A 21,368-nucleotide genomic window follows, 5' to 3' on the forward strand; every position below is an offset into this window, starting at 1 on the left:
ACGTCCCCGGCGCCCGCTGCACGCTCTAGTAGGTGACGGTTTGCTCGTGTATCCTGCGGTCCCGGCTTTGGATTATGCCGGAGTGTTGGTCGGTCCTGTACTCTATTAGACCGGAACACCGCGGGGTTTAGCGGCCGCAGGAGGAGACGTCATGGTGAGTTATGTGTCAGGTCGGCGGCAGGAGTTTGTAGCGTCCTTGTGATGGTTATGGTCCTGGGGGCGTTAGCTGATGAGCGCTGTGTGTGAACTGGTGTCAGCGTTTTATTTTTATTTTTTATATTTTTTATAGAAGTACTGTCGTTACATTGTGTCAGCTCAGTTGCAGACTCCTATACTGTTATTGTACCTATCTAATAATCACTTATTAAAGGGGTGCTCCAGCCATTAAGGTGACTACACAGAGGACAACCACTGTGGCCCCAGGTTTTCTACATGGAATTGCCCCAGTTTTCTGTCTCTCCATATATCCAGGATATAGATGGTGACCTGACGATTGCGCTACGTCATGTGACTGTGAGGACGCCAAAAATCCAGGCCTGGCGGGCGGTCACGCACAGCTTTGCCACCATTGACCAGTGTGGGCCGGGTGTGAATGGGACTCGCTTGCGACTTGTCTGTCGCTTTGTTTCCATTGGATCCGTTAGGTGCTGCAGTCATGTGACCGCTCTGTTGCAACTAGTACTTACCTCTAGGCCAGTGATGGTGAACCTTTTAGAGACCGAGTGCCCAAACTGCAACCAAATACCCACTTATTTATCGCAAAGTGCCAACACGGCAATTTAACCTGAATACCAATATAGTATATCTTCCATGTATATTATCATTTATCTATAATAGCTTAGGCCTCTTTCACACTTGCGTTGTTGGGATCCGGCGTGCACTTCCGTTGCCGGAGGTGCCCGCCGGATCCGGAAAAACGCAAGTGTACTGAAAGCATTTGAAGACGGAACCGTCTTCAAAATGCGTTCAGTGTTACTTTGGCAGCCAGGACGCTATTAAAGTCCTGGTTGCCATAGTAGGAGCGGGGAGCGGTATACTTACAGTCCGTGCGGCTCCGGGGGCGCTCCAGAATGACGTCAGAGCGCCCCATGCGCATGGATGACGTGTCCATGTGATCACATGATCCATGCGCTTGGGGCGCCCTGACGTCACTCTGGAGCGCCCGGGGAGCCGCACGGACGGTAAGTACACCGCTCCCCCGCTCCCCGCTACACTTTACCATGGCTGCCAGGACTTTAGCGTCCCGGCAGCCATGGTAACCACTCTGAAAAAGCTAAATGTCGGCTCCGGCAATGCGCCGAAACGACGTTTAGCTTAAGGCCGGATCCGGATCAATGCCTTCCAATGGGCATTAATTCTGGATCCGGCCTTGCGGCAAGTGTTCCGGATTTTTGGCCGGAGCAAAAAGCGCAGCATGCTGCGGTATTTTCTCCGGCCAAAAAACGTTCCGTTCCGGAACTGAAGACATCCTGATGCATCCTGAACGGATTTCTCTCCATTCAGAATGCATTAGGATAATCCTGATCAGGATTCTTCCGGCATAGAGCCCCGACGACGGAACTCTATGCCGGAAGAAAAGAACGCAAGTGTGTAAGAGCCCTTAATAGCCTACATTCAGTGCGCTGCCTGCGCTGTTCATAGTGCGTCCTGTGCTGATGAATGGCAGGAAAAGTCTAAAGCATATTGGTACGCCATAGACTTTTTCCAAGGCACGGGTGCCCACAGAGAGGGCTCTGAGTGCCGCCTCTGGCACCCGTGCCATAAGTTCGCCATCACTGCTCTAGGCTGACCGCCTGCTAGTGAACAGGAGCATCGCTGGCGGGGTGGTAGACTGATTGTGGCGCCAAACCACCCAGTGGTCCTCCGCCGGCCATATGGCTACATGTCTGCACTACCGCTGCGTTTAAAGGGGATGTCCTATCACAAACACTTATCCTCAGGATAGGGGGGGGGGGGATGCTACCTCATTTAAATGCGGGAACCCGGGGCCCCCGTTCTCCCCACTTATCGCCTGTCGTGTGGATAGGGGGATAAGGGTTTCTGATGGGACCCCCCCCCCCCTTTTAGGGTCCGGCTACACGACGACATTTCATGTAATGAATTTCAAAACATGCTGTGATACGAGAGTCAAAAAAATAAAAAATCCATCAAAGATGAATTTTTCTGCGACTGTCACAACGTGTGGCGTGTTGCGTTGTGACTTGACGCATAGGAATGAATAGGTCCATGTACGATCCGCAAAAAAGTGGATGCGCAACTTATGGTCGTGTGCATGATGCTACAGACTGACCGCCACAATCCGAACCTCACTCTCTTCCCCCGCTGCAGCAGTTCTCTGGAATGCGCTTTCCCGGATAATCTGATTAATTCCCAACATCCACAGTTTTCAGCGTCTTCCGGCAGAGGTCGCACAAGTTTTTTTTTTTTCCCAAGCAGAGTAAAAATACTCCTCTTGGCATTTTTTGAGAAGCATTTTTAACCAAAGAGGAGAATTACTCAGATACCAATTATGTGTAGTTTTATTGTGTTTTTTTTATTTTTTTTTTGTCGCTGTATTCCAAGAGCTATAACTTCATTTTTATGTCGTTTTCTGCTTGTATGAGATGTAGTTTTCCTTGGCACTATTTAGGATACATGGGACTTAAAGGGGTATTCTTTTCCGGCACTGAGTTCCGTCCTAGGGGCTCAATACTGGAAAAGAACTGATCAGGCATATCCCCATGAGTTCTGAATGGAGAGCATTCCGTTCAGGATGTCTTCAGTTCACAGTCTTTTTGACTGATCAGGACGGAGATAATACCGCAGCATGCTACGGTTTCATCTCGGCCAAAAAGACTGGACACTTGCCGGAAATAGCCGGATTGTTCTGGCAAAACGGATCCGGCTTTCCGGTATTTCAATGCATTTGTCAGATGGATCCGCATCCGGATCCGTCTGACAAATGCCATCCGTTTGCATTTGTTTTGCCGGAATCCTCTGCCGCAAGTGTGAAAGTACCCTAAAGTTATTCCCTATCCACAGGAGAGGGGATGGCTATCAGACCGCTGGGGGTCCTACAGCTGGGACTTCCACCAATCAAGAGAACTGGAGCCCTGCACCTCCTGGCCGCACATGCACGTTGCTGCTCCATTCAAGAGATTACGGAGTACAGCGCTCCAATATCTCCGGAATTCCCATAGAAATGAACGGAGCAGCAACACGCATGTGCGGCCAGGAGGGCGTTCCATTATCCATTCCGTCATGGAATTGCGTTATGGTCCGTGGTAACGGAATCCATAGCTAAATTCAGTTAATACCACAACACGAACCGAAAACTAATTTCAAAATATGAAATTCTCACATCCCTAATCATGACTCCATATTTGTATGGGTGTTTTCTGTGTTTTTTTTTTTTTACCGCTTTTGCAGAATAAAACCATTTTTATGGAAATTAAATCCTATATTGATAAACTATGCTCAGGATAGGTGGGGGTCCGACTCGGCACCTCCACGTTCAGCTATTTGAAGAGAACGCAGTGCTCATGCGAGTGCTGCGTTCTCTTCACGGTTTACCTGCTCACCGTCCACGTCGCAGTGGTAAACGGTGTAATTTCAGCTCCTCCATTCCCTTCAATGGGCAGGAGAAGTTCCACTCTACCCATTGAAGTGAATGGGACGGGGGGGACCTGTAACTACACCTGCTCGTCGCTGCGATGTGGACAGTGAAGAACATGGCGCTCACTCATAATCAATATGAAATCAGCGGGGGTCCAACTCCCAGCACCCTCGCCGGTTTAATATTGATTACCTATCCTGGATAGGCAATCAATATAAAAATCCTAGAGAACCCTTTAATTACATTTTTAGTCGCCCTCGATGACATCACTTTTATAATGCACCTTGTATAATGATGCATCGTGGCTACTTTCACACTAGCGGCAGGCTGTCCCGGCGGGTATGACATGTCGTAGTTTTATTCCGGCCGCCTCTCGGCATGTTTCCTCACACAGCTGATCGGCGGGGATACCGGGATGTCGGACCCCCGCTGATCTGATATTGAGGGACTATCCTGAGGATAGGTCATCACTCAGTAGTAAAAGCCCGGGTGGAGTAGTCGCATACTAATTAGTGGGGGTAGGGTATGCCGTGGCTTTATGATCAGTCCCTGACCAATCCTGAAAATAAAGGGGCCACAGATAATTGTACTAAAGTGTTAGGGCCCCTTACACACGACCGTGTCTGTATTTCAGTCTGCAAAATACGGATCTGCAAAATACGGATACCTTCCATGTGCGTCCGCGTTTCTCTCATTCCCATCAATAGAAATGACTCTTCTCGTCCAATATACGCACCGGCCTTCAGACCGGCCTCTCCGTTCCTCTGCTTCTTGTCGGAACAGACTTTCCATTGTTCTGTGTTTTGGTACGAGAAAAGGCTTCCTGTGCGCGATACATTGTTCCCTGCGCATTGAAATCTGTTCCGTCCATCTGAACGGGGATTTTGTGCAGCGTCCGCGTGGATTTCTGCAAGCCCCATTCACATGAATGAAAGCCGCAGGAATTTCTGCAACAAACCTGCATCCATTGCGGCCGCACTGGGATCAGACTTGATAGGCGAAGCCCCGAATGTGAAGATGTCGCCATCCCACATAACACATGGGCCGTCTTCATGAAATCCGCTGTCACTGGCCGCCGCCGCGTCAGACTTCTCCAAAATTGTCAGGCCTAATGAGTGAAGCTTAGAAATGGTGAGGATCGGTTGTAATCTGCACACGGCTCTTTAGAAGTCTGGTGGGAACCGATGAGCATCCATTTATTTTTATTTTTTTTGCAGCTCAGCACGGACAGGGGAGTCGCCCGTCTGTGCCCAGATAAGCCAGCCTGCCGCGTACGTTTTTAGCTTTGGTTAAGAGAATTTGAAGTCCGGCCTGAGCGCCGCTGATAACATGCTTCCAGGTTTGGAGTATCCAGCAGGGTGGGGTCCCAGCATTACTATCTCTCCCACCCCCTGACTCCTTATTTTATCAGCGCGCCCACATTGTGGCTCACAGATCCTACTAACCGTCACTGTAATAAGGTCCGCAGCGTAGAGGAGACGCACGAGGAGCTACGGAAATGGAGAATAGGAATCCACAGGTAAGGCGGAGAGTCGCCGCCATCGCGCCTTTACTGCAGTGTCCCCCGTGCCTTAGTCTGGGTTCTGACGTCTCATATTGTGCGTGTGGTCCATTGGGACATTGTCTTCTAAAATGCACTGAAACCTGCCTTTCACCTAGATCAGGGGTCAGCAACCTTCGGCACCCCAGCTGTTGTTAAACTACAATTCCCAGCATGCTCTATTCATTTCTATGGGAGTTCTAAGAAGAACAGATCCAGTATGCATGCTGGGAGTTGTAGTTTCACAACAGCTGGAGTGCCGGAGGTTGCCTACCCCTGACCTAGGAGATTCTTACCCACAAAATTGCTGAAAACACAGTAGTTTGGGGTAAAGTGTGGATTCTTTCTCGTGTTATTTGCAAGCTATATCTCTGTATATCTGTCCATACACATTAGATAGCTGTTGGCTGAAGGCTCATTTAACCGACTGCTGTCTGTCCAGCCCCCCCCATACACGTGCATGCTGGGCACAGCTGAGCATGCATGTGTTCTGAATGGAAAGAGGGTAAACAGTAGCTGCCAGACCAAAATGATTGGGCGTGCTGAAATCCGTCAACCTTCTTTCCAGCCCGATATCTATCATCGGGTCCAATTCACTGGGGAGGTGGAGGCCCATCCAGCCAAAATTGGCAGACCTTAATGTGTACGGCCAGGTTTCCAGCACAGGGTTCAGCAACCTTTTGGCCCTCCAGCTCTTTTGAAACGACAGTGCCCAGCGTGCGCTACACACTGATGATGGGAGTTCAGACAGCAGTCAAGCAGCTGCTGTGCTGCTGGGACTTGTTGTTCCACAACAGGAGGTTGCTGACCCCTGGTCTAGAAGAATCTTCCGTCCTTGATATCTGGACTGTATCGATGATTGTTGGAGTCACATCTACAGTTTTTTTTTCTTCTTCTTCTTCTTCTTCCAGGAACGACGAAATGTCATACGAGTTGGTACAAGGAAAAGCCAGGTGAGCCCCACCGTGCCTGCACAGACGGAATTACAGCCGTTCTCCACGTCTGCCCATTTTTCATACCCACCAGTCAGTAAACCGAAGGGACAGCGGCGCTCAGCTCTGCCCCTTGGGCTCTTCTAGATCAGAGCAAGTGATGCATGAACCCGCAGGGAGGGGGTTAAATACCTCGGACAGTTTTCCGGGCTACAAAAATTGCAGATGTTGGCGCTGTGTGCTATTTTTCTCCAATTTTTTTAAACTTTTTGCCATTTTATGCCACCCTCACTACTTTTGAAAAAAAGTGTAAAAAGTGGGCATGGTTTGACGTGTTAATTAGTTTAATGCCTTACTGTGACTTAAAATGGTCTCAAAATCGCTGCAGTGGAGGGTGGCGTAAACAGGTGTTTTTTTTATTTTTATTTTCCATGTCGCTATATTTAAAAATAATCCTGCAAAAAGGCATCTCCTAATGAAAGAGAACTGTCTCACTAGCGCCACCTTGTGGAAGTGGCTCCCTATGAGTCAAAATCCGCCTTGGGACATGAGACGGAAACATGCCAAGCCAGATATCCTTCTGTAGATGGCCTTTTTAGGGGGTGCTTGCCCCTCACCAGTCTGGAGTAGGAGTCCGTTAGGCTGGGTACAATGCCTTGGATTCATTGGAGATATTGTTGACACTCCATGGGAAAAATATGCAAAGAAATAAGTCGCCGTACAGGGCTGGTCTCTTTAATAAAATGCTTAAATCCTAAAATCCTGCCGTTTTCACCTTGGCCACTGGGCCTAATAATGTGTGTTCTCTACCGGTAACAGGCAGGGTTACAATGACAGATATCAGATATGGAGGCCCCTCTGGTCCATCGTGTCTGTGGCTTCTCTCAAAGCTCAAAGTCTTGATGTTATTTTAGGCCTAGTGGCCAGTGTGAAAACTGCAGGATTTTAGGATAATTTTTTTTTTTCAATTTTATAGGGATGTGGGAAATAAAAATATTAAATAAACACCAAATATTCTAAATATCTTTACATTTGGTGCATCTCTAACCAGCATGTAGTCAAAGCAAATAAATATCCGAATCTCCCATTGTGATTCATTCCGCCCCATAGACTTTGTATGAGACGCCCCCAGGGGAGTTGAACGGAGCAGGACCTCCTGGTACATGTATGCTACCAGTGGTTGTGTTTGCCCTGCATAAAATATCGTCTCTCTTTACCCAGCTGGCACGTATCCAGACGGACAGCGTTGTGGAAATGCTGAAAAACAAGTTCCCTGATGCTCGCTTTGACATTGGTAAGTAGGTACAAAAGCTTAAAAAGTAACTAAACTTTTATAATAATTTGTAATATGTTGTCCCTAATCCCCCTAAATCGGGGGTCGTCAACTTCCGGCACTCCAGCTGTTGTGAAACTACAACTCCCAGCATGCATACTTGCTCTGCTCTTCTCAGAACTCCCATAGAAATGAATTGAGCATGCTGGGAATTGTAGTTTCACAACAGCTGGAGTGCCGAAGGTTGCTGATCCCTGATATACTTTATTTATTGATTTTTCTATTTTTACTATACTTTTACATCCCTAAAGCGCACCATTCACTGTGTGCTTAAAAGTCAGAAGAAGACCGTGGGCAGGGGTGGATTGGCCATAGACCATACAGGAAAGTTTCCCGGTGGGCTGATGCCCAGGGGGCCACCTCGGCCCTCCTCACGGCCGGCCAGTGGAAGTTTTTGGAGATATATTTAGTGCTGCTGGGGGCAGTATTTTGTGACGGACTGTGGTATTTGGCTGTGTTGGGGTGGTATAATGTGCCACAATTTGCTATTGGCTATACCTCTCTTGTGGAAGCAGAGATAATCAATTTTAGCCTAGTGTCCTAGTTTTTATTTATTAGTGTTTCTTCCTGTTAATCCCACACTCGAGGTGAGTGACCAGCGGGTTAGGGTCACCAAGCCTGCTGCTCGTTCCCTGCCTCTAGAAGAAAAGGAGCAACATTAGACCATAAATACACCATTACCCGCCAGCAGTCATGTCGCCTCGCATGTAAGCCCCTGGTTCAGCCCAGTTGCACTTTCCAAGGGGGCATCGTGTTGAAAGTGACCTGGATCTGGTGGTAAAGACATCAGAAGGTAAGTTTTCTGCCCCAGCCATGTGCTCCCCTCTCACACTACAGTTGGTGATCAGCCCCCCCACCTGAAAAAGTACTCTTCAGTACAGGGCAAGCCTCCTTCCAGGCCATGCCCTTCCCAGCGGCTACCGTCAAGCGGACCTGGGGCAGCCGCATATTATAGACCCGCCCCTACTTGGACCTAGCGCTCTTCGGGAGACTGCGCTCCAAATTTCCTGCCCCCAGGTCATCACTGGCGGGTGCCTGCAGTGGATACCCGGGCCTGGCTCGCTGTGGTCCATTCTGCAAATGTCCAGGAGTTGGAGCCGCTTTGAGAAGTGCTCATTGTTGAGCTGCTCCAGAGCCCTCCCATCTGCTGAGTGATGGCTATAGTTTTCTTCCGGTTGGATTCTACATACATTACTCAGAAAAGAGGGGAACGGCTCCGCTGAATGCAGAGAGCACTTCACAGTCAATTCCCATCCAGGGCACTTCCAAGAGCACAGTCTGGCAGAATAAAACTTTATATTCACACTACTCCTGATAACAAAAGCTATGTCTGTCCTGCTGCCATTTAGCTTGGTCAAAACTGATGACAGATTCCTTTTTAACTGAGAACAGAGTTAGACCTCTTTCACATGTTTATGATGACATCTGTGACAAGATGGTCAGAGGTTTATCTGAGAAGGATCCGTGTTTGGTCTGAGTGTCTGCTCTTTGCCCTCCATGGACACTGCTAGACTGAAAATTAGTTTCCAGAACATCTCCTACCGATAGTCCGTGAAAATCGCTGATCAAAAATGGATGCCACCAGTGTTGGGTCAGTGGTTTTCATAGACCCATATACTTCAGTGGACGTATTTAGTCTGCCTCCGTGGTTTTTTCAGTGACCTACGATCAGTGGAAAATCACTGTAAATAAACACGTTACAGTCCCTGTCTGGAGAAAAAGGACCTCACACGTCCATGATTTGCTGATGTGTGAAAGAAGCCTAGTTATTCTCTTTCCCATGAGGAGGCACCGCAGGGAACTGAATCGGCGGAAAGACACCCCATCCTCTTCTCATCTATGGACTGTTCTTCTGCGGGTGAGACTGCATGGTGGAACTAAACACATGCCCAAACTACGCCTACGTGTGGCGAATGGTCACTATGCTGGTAAAATTAGGTGGGGTCCTGTGGTTAAATGTAGACATGGGAATGTGTTCTTTCTATTTCATTTCATCTTCTTCCTGAGTCCTGTACATTTACGTATATCACATCTGCTCCGTACATTATTCAATTGTAGATTTAACGTGGCTCCGTGGTTGAGCAAAGCTTTAACCCTTGTACTTCTTATCCTGCGCTGTGCTCCAGCAGGAAGAGATGTACAAATGCAGTTTTGCATGCGGGCAGACGTGAGAGTACAGGGAGAGCGACCAGAGAAAGTGACCCTTTCAGGATGGGTGCATCAGGACTATGGAAATGCAAATTTTGTTTTTGGTAGGGGAAAGGCCTTAGTGCAAAGGGCGAGCAAGTACAGTGGTTAGATTTATCTAATACAGGGATCAGCAACCTCCAGCTGTTGTGAAACTACAACTCCCAGCATGCACACTTCCTTAGTAGTTTTCAGAACTCCCATAGAAATCAATGGAGCATGCTGGGATTTGTACTTTTTGCAATTGCTGGAAAGTTCCTGATCTTATAAAATAAAGTTCCTTATGCTTATTCCTTCTTTCTGTATATTATTTTTCCAGTTGCCATGTCGACAACAGGAGACAAGATTTTAGATACGGCTTTATCTAAGGTAAGTGCACCCACTTACCAGGGACCTGTCAGTAGGCCAACTGGTGTTTGCGGGGTAGGCATTAAATTGGGAGTTGTCTAGTATTGCTTCTCGGGTGGAGATGCTGCAATGATCAGCTCCCTCCACTACACAACGGACGGAGCGGTGTAGTTCCGGAGCTACACCTAAACAGCTGATCGTGGGGGTGCACGTTCTGATATTGATGACCTATTCTGAAGATAGGACATCCGTATCAAACTACTGGACATCCTGTTTAAGCTTTTCCTGGGCCCCCATTGATTTTTATTTATATAAATTCTGAAATTCCCTGTATGCAAAGAGGAGAGGGTTGGAGGTAGGTCCAGTTAAACCATGTGCGCTTAAAGCGGTTCTTCAGGAATTATTTAAAATGGCCGCAAGCAACCTGTCCTCGAGCGTGTGTAGGACTGGTTGCCTCCACTTTCAGAGCTGCCTAGGGGTTGAGGGGACGAGACCTGACTTCATTGTTCTACAATAGATGGTAATGATGTGATCGTGCCTACAACATACCATCATGGCTGAGCAGCCTGACAGGAACGCTGACCAATGTGTAGTATATGCAAGTGCCAGAGTAGTGTGTAGTGAGCCCACGCCACTTTACCCCCAGGCAGCTCTGCCAATGTAGGCAACTGGTCCTGCTCACATTCTAGGACAGGTTGCTGGCAGTATGTACACTTCTACGTAAATCGGCAGCTTCTTCGATAATCACGTTAAATAGGTAATTACGTTTTGTTTTTTCTTCTTCTTCCCAGATAGGCGAAAAGAGTCTCTTTACAAAGGAGCTGGAGAACGCGCTGGAGAGAAACGAGTAAGTATCTGAGGAATGGTATTTGTCAGTATTGATAATTAGGGGACTCTTCACTCGTCTCTCTTCTGTTCCGTTACTGACCGGATGAGTGCAGCACCCTGTGCTCTTAAGACCCCTTTACAATGGTCGAACTTCGGCCCGATAATCGCTAACAAGCGTTCGTAAGAGTGCTAGTTAGCGATTATCTGTTGGTGTACAGGTGCCGCCAATTACCCAATGAAAAAGCGGAACACTTATTCACCTGGCAATATAATCGTTTGTGCGGTCACCAAAATCATCATTTGCCGGCAGCAGATTGTGTCGTCTAATCACGCTCTGCTGCCAGCAAACAATGATTTTGTATGGGGACGAGCGATGGCATTGGCGATCGTTCCTCCCCTCCCCTACTGTGGAGGAGATCGCTGCATGTAATAGCAGTGGTTTCCTTCCCGGCAATCGCCTGCTCGTCAGTGAAGGAACGCTTCCTCCCCGACAATCGCCTGCCAAATTGTTCAGTGTAAAGGGGCCTTTATACCCAGGGGACAGAGAGCCTGGAATTTGATGGATACTAATAGCATCCAGTACAGAATGGATTAGTCAGAGTCAGATGCATTATGGATCCTTAGAAAGCAGAAGCCATGTTGGTGTGAGCGGAGCCTAACTTAATGTTTCTTCCCTCTCGTTCTTAGGGTTGATCTTGTTGTTCATTCACTAAAGGATTTGCCAACTACTCTACCTCCTGGGTTCACAGTTGGAGCTGTGTGCAAGTGAGTGTTTTTTTCCTTTTATTTTATATATTTTTTTTTTCAGCTTCTTTCACATTCAGAATTTTTTTTTTTCTTTTTTTTTTTCTTTTTTAAGATCAAAAATAAAATGTAAGAGAGGGGCAGGGATGTTCTCAGCATTTCCTTAGGGAATCCTTCACTTGGCCATACACGGAACGCTAGGTTCACATTGGCGTTATGCTAATGCTGGCTGTTTTTGTCCGTTTGAAAGCTGTTAACTGGTCGGATCCCATTATAGTCGATGGGGATCCGGCGATGCTCAGCCGTGTACAGCAATGCTGGATATGGAGAACTCCTCCAGCAGGCTGTTCTCTGCTGGATTTCATAATACTACTGCGAAGATGGCCAAATGCTTGTTCGGCCAGCAACTATTCTTCCCAAACACAGGCTGAGCGTGCACGTGTTCTTATTGACGAGAGGAAGGGGAGCAAGCCAGTGCCAGACACCGCTGCTGGCAGCTTATCCCCATTGAGAACAAGTCAAGACACACCCATATACGTTAGATCGGGGGTAGGCAACCTTCGGCACTCCAGCTTTTGTGAAACTACAACTCCCAACATGCTTACTGGCTCTGCTCTTATAAACTCTCATAGAAATGAATGGAGCATGCTGGGAATTGTAGTTTCAGAACAGCTGCATTAGACATTCGACCGGTCCTGCCTAAATTGGCGGGCTTGAAAGACATTCTTCTAGTGTGTGTGTGTGTGTGTGTGTGTGTGTGTTTTTTGTTTTTTTGGGGTGGGGGTGAGGGGTTTATCTGGTAGAAAAGTACAAATTCCACTCTGGTTTCAAAAGACAGATATATATTATTCTACTTCACCAGAAAATTCACTAATAATCCAGGCACTGTGTCTCTTAGTTCCTAGCTTAGCTGAACACTTAGCGAGCTGTACAATAAGTACTTCTAATCCATATGCAATTTAGCAGTTAAGTGCACTAAGGGCGGACCCAAGCCACTCTGTGCACTCTTGCTCCTCCTTCCTCTGCCTACCCCACCCTCTCCTTAATTGACAGGGCCAGGTTTCTGCAGAGTCAGGGGCGGGCTGGCAGAACAAAGGGGAGGAGTAAGGTTGCACATGGTGTCTTGGGCCTGCCCCCGGTGCACTTATCTGCTCATTTTCCTGCAGAATGAAGCAACAGATCAGCCGAGCTAGCCCTACAAGACGTTGTGCCTGGCTTATCAGTGAAATTCCTGCTGACAGATCCCTCTAAATGCATAACTTGTTGGAAATTTCATTGAAATTTAGGAAAGTTTTTAGAAATTTTAACTATACAAATTTGGGTATTTTGGATCCCGAGCAGGGCTGCTGTGGAGTGGAACGTTTGCCATGCAGACTCCACAGCCCTGAGTGGTTTCCTGCTGCTTATACTGTGTAAATTATGAGTTTATAGATTTTTTAAAGCATTAAAATTCTCATTTTTACACATACTGTCCTTTCTTTTCTTCAGGCGCGAGAGTCCACACGATGCAGTTGTTTTTCACCCTAGAAATGCAGGAAATACACTGGAGACATTGCCTCAAAACAGGTGAGAGCGGCAGGGAGTCGGACCTCTCCAGATGCCATTTGTACTTGGGTACCAGTAGAAATAACATCTGCACCCGTAGCAGATATTTCGGCACATTGGCTGCCTGATTCCTGGGATGCGACCATCTGGGGCTGACGATATTGTGCTCCGTTACGACTACAGTCGCTGCAGCAATGGGTCAAAGCAAAAGTACAGTCTAAGTGCTTGTTCAAGCCCCAAACCACAAAATGTAATTGACTGGGAGCGGTGAAATGAATTATTCATTGCAGCCCTGTGTAACATTACTGGAGTGACTCCTTTCTGCCATAAATAGGACAAGAATTTCTTGTTTTCTTCATGACCTTGTACTAATAGGGCGGCGGCCATTTTATTTCTCCTGATTGCTCCCCAGACAAAACGAGCCATTATAACTAATGAAAGGTATTTGGGAATATTTAAAAGTGTTTTTTTGAGATTTTCTTACTGATGATCTATCTTCTCGATAGGTCATCTGTATCTGGTGGGGGTCCAAAACCCGGGACCTCCCGCCGATCAGCTGTTTGACAAGGCACTTTCACTCCTATGAGCGCCTCGGCTTTCTCACAGCTTTTTCTAGGTCAGTGACAACGCGTTCATCGGTCACGTGGCCTAGGAGTAGCGCAGCCCCATTCAAGTGAATGGGGCTGAACTGCAATACCAAACACAGCCACTATACAATGGATGGCGCTGTTCTTTGTGAGCTGCAAGAATGCAGCGGCACTCGCAGGAGCACCGGTGCCTTCTCAAAACAGCTGATTGCTGGCGGTCCCAGGTGTCCGGCCCTCACCGATCAGATACTGAAGACGTATCCTGGAGAAAAGGTCACGAGTAGAGATGAGCAAAGCCACTTCGGATGCTTTGCGAATGACTTACTTCGGCTCATCAGAGCCCATACATTCTAATACTGTCAAGAGTCGAATCTCTGAAGCTGCTTTGGATGTAGCATCATCGGCTCGCTTCGATCATCTCTCGTCATGAGTAAATAAAAAATCCTGGAAATCCCTTTTAAGTATTTTCATTTTCTTAATTTCTGGAGAACCCTCTCTTCTCCCCCCCCCCTTAAGGCCTCAAGCACACGACAGTTGTTTTTTGCGTCCGCAAATTGTACGTCTGCAAAAAAAACCCGGATGCGGCATCCGTTTTTTGGAGGATCAGTTTTTTTTCCACAGATCCCTTGTAATAAATGCCTATCCTTGTCCGCAAAGGTGAAAAAAGTAGGACATGCAGTTTTTTTTGTTTTTTTTTGCTTAAGGGGAACACTGACAACGGACGCGGATTACAAACGGATGAACTATCAGCATTTTTTTGCTGACCCATTGAAATGAATGGGTCCCCATCCTATCCGCAAAAAAACTGAATGGAGGCCGAGAAAAACTGTCGTGTGCATGAGGCCTAAGACAGACTTTATGTAGGTATAGAGTATATTATAATGTTTTATTTTTTTTTTATTACCTTTTTTTAGCACAATTGGGACAAGTTCTCTTCGTAGAGCAGCTCAGCTGAAAAAACGATACCCTCATTTACAGTTTAAAGATATTGTATCCTTTCCTCATCTCGCCAAAATGTGGTACAGTATATATGGTCTGTTCTATAGCTTTTGAAACGTGCACATTGTCTGAAATATCATGTGCAGGTTACAAAATGTATTCCAGGCACAATGATGCATTTTCCTCTGACGTTGTGTGCACCTCTGCTTTGAAAAAAACATTTGCCGCTATTGTATTCCATTTTCCACCCACTCTCAGAAGGTGGCACCAGTGAGATGGTTCTCTCTTCCTGGGGGATACCTCTTTGCAAATAGTTTTTGGCTACTTTCGCATATGCGTTTTTTGCCTGATCCGGCAGGGATCAGCAAAGAACGCTTCCATTATTGATAATGGAATCTGATGAACGGATCCAGTTGTATTATCTTTAAAATAGCAATGACGGATCCGGCACTAAAACCATTGTGAGTCAATGGTGCCGGATCCGTTTTCTATTGTGTCCAAGAAAACGTATCCGGCACCATTGACTTGCATTGTGTGTCATGCCGGATCTGTTTCGCTCCGTATCCCATGCCATGGTATGGGAACACAACCAAATGGAACAGAATGCATTCTGGTGCACTCCGTTCAGTTCAGTTTTGTCCCCATTGACAATAAATAGGGACAAAACGAAAAGGTTTTTCTCCAGTATTGAGATCCTCTGCTGGATCTCAATACCGGAAAAGAAAAAAAACTTAGAGGACCTTTCACCGATCCTGACATTGTGAACTAAGTATCATGACATATACAGCGGCGCCCAGGGATCTCACTGCACTTACTATTATCCCCGGGCGCCGCTCCGTTCTCCCGTTATGCCCTCCGGTATGTTCGGGGACTTGGTTATAGTAGGCGGAGTCTGCCCTTGTTCTGCTGGGCGTCTCCTTCTCCTAGGCTGTAGTGCTGGCCAATCGCAGCGCACAGCTCACAGCCTGGGAGAAAAAACCTCCCAGGCTGTGAGCTGTGCGATGCGATTGGCCAGCGCTACAGAAGAACAAGGGCAGACTCCGCCTACTATAACCAAGTCCCCGAACATTCCGGAGGGCATAGCGGGAGAACGGAGCGGCGCCCAGGGATAATAGTAAGTGCAGTGAGATCCCTGGGCGCCGCTGTATATGTCATGACACTTAGTTCACAATGTCAGGATCGGTGAAAGGTCCTCTAAGTGTGAACATAGCCTTTCCCATGCATGCACAGCTGATCTCTTTAAGGAGAGCTAGTACTCTGCCTAAGCTATTTTCCAACCACATATCCAGATGGAAAATCTGCAGTGTGCGCACATACCCTTTATAGTCCTTTATTGGCTTTCCGATTTTTGCTGCTAGTAAGAGTAAAGAGAAAGGGGCGTATCGCCCTTCATCCAGGAGGAATAGAAAGGTCTCGGAGTGTCTGACCTTATTCTATTCATGGTTAGTAAGTCCTAGATCGTTACTGAATTGGAAGAATAATGTAAAGAATTGTTAGGATTGCACTTAAGTTGTGGCGTCTTTAATATACGCATTCAGCGGGGGAACCTAAACACTCGCCTGAAGAAGCTGGATGAGCAGAATGATTTCAGCGCTATTATTTTGGCGGCTGCCGGCCTGCGTCGCATGGGCTGGGACAACAGAATCGATCAGGTAAGTAGAGTATTCGGCTCCTTCAGGTTAATACATTGCCAGCCTCTATGAGAAGCCGTATCTTACAGCAGGCAACATTTAATATAGGAAGTTTCTATGTAATTGTTGGGTCGTTCTGTTCTCCTCCTCCCCCAGATCCTGTTACCGGAGCAGTGTCTATATGCAGTGGGTCAGGTATGCAGTTAAAGTATAAACCTGACTATTGTGTCCTATTTTCACATGATGGATTGCATTTTAATTTGCAGAATTTATCGATAATTGTCGTCCTTTTTTTTCCCCTCTAGGGTGCACTGGCTGTAGAGGTTAGAGCCAAAGATCAGGACATTTTGAACATGGTTAGTGCCTTGCAGGACCCACCGACCGTGCTGCGCTGCATAGCAGAAAGAGCTTTCATGAGAAGACTGGTATGTATGCAGACGAACTGCAATAATCACAGCAAGGGGGCAAGAGATACAGTCTGTATTATCCTCTGATATGTCATCGGTGGGTGAGAAAAGATCACACTGGCGAAGTCTGACTTCAGACCATCACTAATTTCCAGAGTAAAAGGACTCTATAAAAAGATCACAAATATTTCAATAAATCTTGTATAAATTAATAGTACAGGTGACTAAAGGAAACTTTAATATATCTGATCAGAGAAAAGGCCTATTTCTACCTCAAGCAGCTCACTTTCCATAGATTCTTACAGGCAGCATGTAGTGTGAGCCTTCAGTGACTGCTAATTTAGGTGGGAACAAGTATAGTTTTCCGATTTTAAAATATACACTACTGAAAAATGGAAACCTCAATGAGATTGACAAAGTGTCAACCGCTAGTGTTGCTTGGTCAGTGGTCACACAAGGTTGTGCCCCCTTTATTTTGGGTTCTGCAGTGGGGTATGTATTGAGAAAGGGTCACATTGATACTGGGTGGCATCTCCCCTTGCTGTGATATAGGTGGTGGCCACTCTGGCATGGTAGAGGTCATACAGATACTGGACATCCTGCTGTGGGATGTCATTATAAGCTCTTTTAACTTACACCTAAAGTTCAGCCAAGGTGGTTGTTGGCTGCTGTACATGGAAGATCCGTCGCCCCATCCATTCCCAGTCATTCTTGATGGGGAAGAGATCTGAAGATTGAGCTGGCCAGGGGAGCTGCTGGACACCCTGAAGAGCCACACACTTGGTTTTGGTCCCGTGGCCAGCAGCTCCCGTGGCCAACTCTATCTCCAGATCTCTCCCGCATAGAGCAGGTCTGGGACTGGCAGCCAATAACCACATTGGTTGAACTACGGGTCCAAGCTGAAAGAGGAGGAGGTTATCCAGCATCTGTATAACGGTCACCATGCCAGGGTGGCCGCCTGTATCACAGCAAGGGGAGATGCCACCCAATATTAATGTGACCCTTCCTCAACATATACCCTGCTGCAGAACCCAAAATAAAGGGGGCACCACCTTGGTTGCGTGATCATTGACCAAGCACCACTAGCAGATTATACTGTGTCAGTTTTAATTTTCTAGTAGTATATTACAAAGTTTCTTATTTTCCCCTGTACTATTGCTTTACATAAATTTTTTTTTTTTTTTTTTTTTTTAAAGATTGGTTATTATTTAATGCACCTCTCCAGTCCAAACCTCTAAAATGTGACTCTACATGACAGATGTATGGTCAGCCTGCTGGTTACCCTCTGTTCTGGTCCCCAATCGGATGGCCACCGTGGTCTCATGCAGAGTGCTGTAGGCATGTCTAAGATCTGCTCCCCCTCCCACCACTTGCCCTCCGATGGCTCAGTGCCTGTGATGTAACTATGTCTATCAAAGGACAGTGTGTGTATAGGGGATTCTTTTAGACTCTTCCATGGGGAAAGCATGAGACAGTGGTGGCCATTTTGAAAGGTAGCCAGCATAAGAGAAATGGGGGACACCAGGCATGTTGCGGTGTATAGTCAATTTAAGGTTTGGGCTGGATGTTAAATGTATGGTATATCCTCAGAAGTTACAGCAATAACACATTTTTCATTATATTTCATGTATGTCACATACAAAAACTGCCTATTTCATCAACTGGAAACAACCTGAAATGCGCTAGCCATGTATTATGACGTTACAGTATATCACGTTATCATCCCTGTAAATCCCAGCGTCCATCCCTCCAGGTGTAATAATCTTGTGTTTGGCTACCAGATGGGGTTAGTATTTTCAGCTAGAGCCTCTGGTTGTGCTTTGTTTTTTAGGAGGGGGGCTGCAGTGTGCCTGTGGCAGTGAGCACGTCGATCGAGGATTCTCATGTAAGTCTCGGGGTTTGTAACTTTCTTCTTCTTGTACTTGCACTGAGGTTCTCATACTGTACCACTTCATCCTCTAGCTGTATCTTACCGGAGCGGTGTACAGCCTCGATGGATCAGACTGCCTGAAGGAGACCATGCAGAGAAGGGTCGTCTTCCCAGACAAGGTGAGACGACAGGCCGGCTCTGGCTTATGTGTGACTGTGGCGGGAGACGTGACGCTAACCAAAATGTGTCTTTTCACTACATTTTAGCCTCCTAATGTAACAGGGCTTCCTGGGATCTAACCTTGCGCTTCAGACTGGAGTATGCACGGTTAATAAGTGTAGTTTTATTCTATAACATAAAGCCACCAATAGCCAACACAGCAGCTTCCAGCCTTGTGCTCAGCACTGGATATCATACGTTCCCTGTATAAAAAAAAAAAAAGTGGCAGAATTTTAAAGTATCTTAGTTGCACTTTGTGTTTAGAAAAAAAAAAAAAGTTTGAACAACCAAACTACTAAAATAAAAATGTTAAAAATAAAGCTCAATGAAAAGATGCAAAAAAAATTTAATATTTTTTAAAGGGTTTGTCCAGGAATAATAAACTGTTAAGTGATGCCCACAGTCTGCTTTCGCCATTGAAAGATTCAAACTTTGCTGCTCCCCACCCCCCTTCTGGTCCCACCTGTTCATCTTCCTGTCTGCAGCTTGTTTACTTCCTCCCTGGTGTGGTCACGTGGTCTGCTGCAGCCAGCCACTGGCTTCAGCGGTGACATGTCCACAAGAGAGACATCGCCACTAAAGCCAGTCATTGGCGGAACAGTTGACCATGCCCATACCACGGAGAAAGTAAGCAAGCCGCAGATCGGAAGATAGACAAATGGGGGTCAGTGCCCAAGACCAAAGCAGCGGGGAGCAGTTAAGTGGGAATCTTTCAATAATGGAGGCAGGCTGCAGGCATCACTTAAAGCATAGGTATTCCCTGACAACCCCTTTTTAAATGACCAAATTGGAAAAGTTAGGGATTTCGAAGCCCCATGTACTAAAAAACTTGAATGTCTGGCCACGAAGGGGGTAAATGGCCCGGTCTTGAAGGGGTTAATGCTGGCTGGCATGTCACTTTTAGTGCTCATGCACATGAGCATTGTTAATTTTCGGTCTACAGATTGCAGGTCTGCAAAACGCATATGTCGGCCGTGTGCATTCCGCATTTTGCAGAATGGCCAGCCCCTAATAGAACAGTCCTATTCTTGTCTGTAATGTGAATAATAGGACTTTTTTTTTTTTTTTGTATTTTGCGGAATAGACATGTGGACATGGAACGCACTTTTTTTTTTTTTTGTTCCCCTGGCCTCGACATGAATGGTGCTGCAAAAAAAATGCACCAGACACAAAATACTGTGTGCATGAGCCCTTATTAGTTTTTACTTTCCATGTCCTTGCGGAACCATTCATTTCAATGGGTCCACAATATAAAAAAAAACGGAAGTTGCTCTGTGTGCATTCCATGTCCGTTCTGCAAAAACCAGAAGATGTCGGCATTATGGACAAGGATAGGGCTGTTCTCTTAGGGGCCAGCTGTTCCGTTCCACAAAATACAGAATGCACACAGACGTCATCCGTATTTTTGGCGGACTACAAAATACAAACAGTCACGTGCATAAGCCCTTGCGATGGATTCTTGCTGAATACTTGTTCATACTGAACACTTCTGTTTCCAATCTAGGAGGTTGATGGACCAAATGATGACAGTCAGCATGTAGGAATTACAGCACTTGGTGTACCACGTAAAGCCTTGGAGTCTGCAGAACATTTAGGAACAGAACTGGCAAATCTGCTGCTGAGCAAAGGGGCGAAAGAGATCCTGACTGTGGCGAGACAGCTAAATGATGCCAGATAATACCCAGCGCAGACCATGTCCATTCACTTCTCCTATTCCTCAGAAGTCACTGTTTTGAGAACTTGTGATCGGCCAGGGTTCTCTAGACAGTGCAGCCTGCACGATGGGAAAAGTAGAACGAAGCCCAGTCATTCGGATTCGGTCTTGTAGAATGAACCCGGCAAACAGAATGTAGTAACTTGTAAAACGTGTAAATGAATACAACGTATTTTACGATGTGTAATTGTTAGTGATAATGCACCAAGTGTCCTTCTGGCCGTGACCATGTATTAGGAAAAAGCTTATGTAATAGGCTGCAGGTTATCCAGGATTATCTTCCATCCATGGAGTCGATAAATGATGCAGAATGATGAAATACTGCATGGTTGGAAGTGCCCAGTGATGTGCAAAAGGTTTCTGCGAAATGCATGTATATATGTATCTGGCCTTTCTTCAGAATCCTAGTAAAATTCTTGCCCCATTTCTCTGCTTTTCTGCTTATTTAAGTATTGTCTTAAGTAAATCTGGTGGTTGGCCTGGGCTACACTGCGACTTTTTGTAGTACGATTAATTTTAACTAGTGAAAGGCAGCTGCAGTCCACAAGATTGCAGTCATTTGGACTACAGCTGTAGTTAAAATCAGTCGCGCTACAAAGTTGCAGTGTAGCCCAGGCTTCATTGTTTGCTACTATTGCCCATGCACGCTAGGCTCATCCGAGCATGCTAGAGGGAAGCAAACCGCTACCAGATCTCTCGGACGGTGGCTTATCACCCTACAGAACAAAATCGTCAGGTAATTTGAAATTTGGCATGTCCGCCGGACCCATCTTTCACCTGACATCTGCTGTAGGAAGATTGACCATTGTGTAGTGAAGAAAAATGAATTCAGGTCAACGAAGAACTTTGAATCTTGTGAACACGCTTTATTTTTGCCATATAGCTGAGACATATCCATCTTTTTAGGGGAGGGTGTGAAGATAATTTTAGCAGCATGGTGGCTCAGCGT

The 21,368-nt window shown here is 46.4% G+C and overlaps 1 protein-coding gene across 2 annotated transcripts; it reads left to right on the forward strand.

Annotated features, from left to right (window-relative positions):
* Window positions 1-2: 2 nt before the first annotated feature.
* HMBS (hydroxymethylbilane synthase) lies at window positions 3-20,845 on the forward strand. 2 transcript variants are annotated; one of them, XM_040424855.1, is made up of 14 exons: window positions 3-154; window positions 6,047-6,088; window positions 7,289-7,361; window positions 9,907-9,956; window positions 10,727-10,782; window positions 11,451-11,528; window positions 12,996-13,073; window positions 14,554-14,629; window positions 16,117-16,230; window positions 16,366-16,404; window positions 16,515-16,634; window positions 18,448-18,501; window positions 18,579-18,665; window positions 20,210-20,845. In XM_040424855.1, the coding sequence occupies exons 1-14, from the start codon at window positions 152-154 to the stop codon at window positions 20,381-20,383; spliced, it is 1,044 nt and encodes a 347-aa protein (XP_040280789.1). In that variant the 5' UTR covers window positions 3-151; the 3' UTR covers window positions 20,384-20,845. The 2 variants fall into 2 exon arrangements, with proteins under 2 accessions (XP_040280789.1, XP_040280781.1); XM_040424847.1 differs by lacking the exon at window positions 3-154 and adding an exon at window positions 5,015-5,114.
* The last annotated feature ends 523 nt before the right edge of the window (window positions 20,846-21,368 follow it).

The sequence above is a fragment of the Bufo bufo genome, chromosome 1 (assembly GCF_905171765.1).
Source record: "Bufo bufo chromosome 1, aBufBuf1.1, whole genome shotgun sequence".
NCBI classification, from domain to species: domain Eukaryota; kingdom Metazoa; phylum Chordata; class Amphibia; order Anura; family Bufonidae; genus Bufo; species Bufo bufo.

Excerpts from the sequence above, each read along its gene's own strand:
- HMBS (XM_040424847.1), top strand. The coding sequence starts at position 5,094 with ATGGAGAATAGGAATCCACAG. Across the intron at positions 5,115-6,046 it reads TGGAGAATAGGAATCCACAG|GAACGACGAAATGTCATACG; the intron begins GTAAGGCGGAGA and ends TTCTTCTTCCAG. Across the intron at positions 14,630-16,116 it reads ATTTACAGTTTAAAGATATT|CGGGGGAACCTAAACACTCG; the intron begins GTATCCTTTCCT and ends ATACGCATTCAG.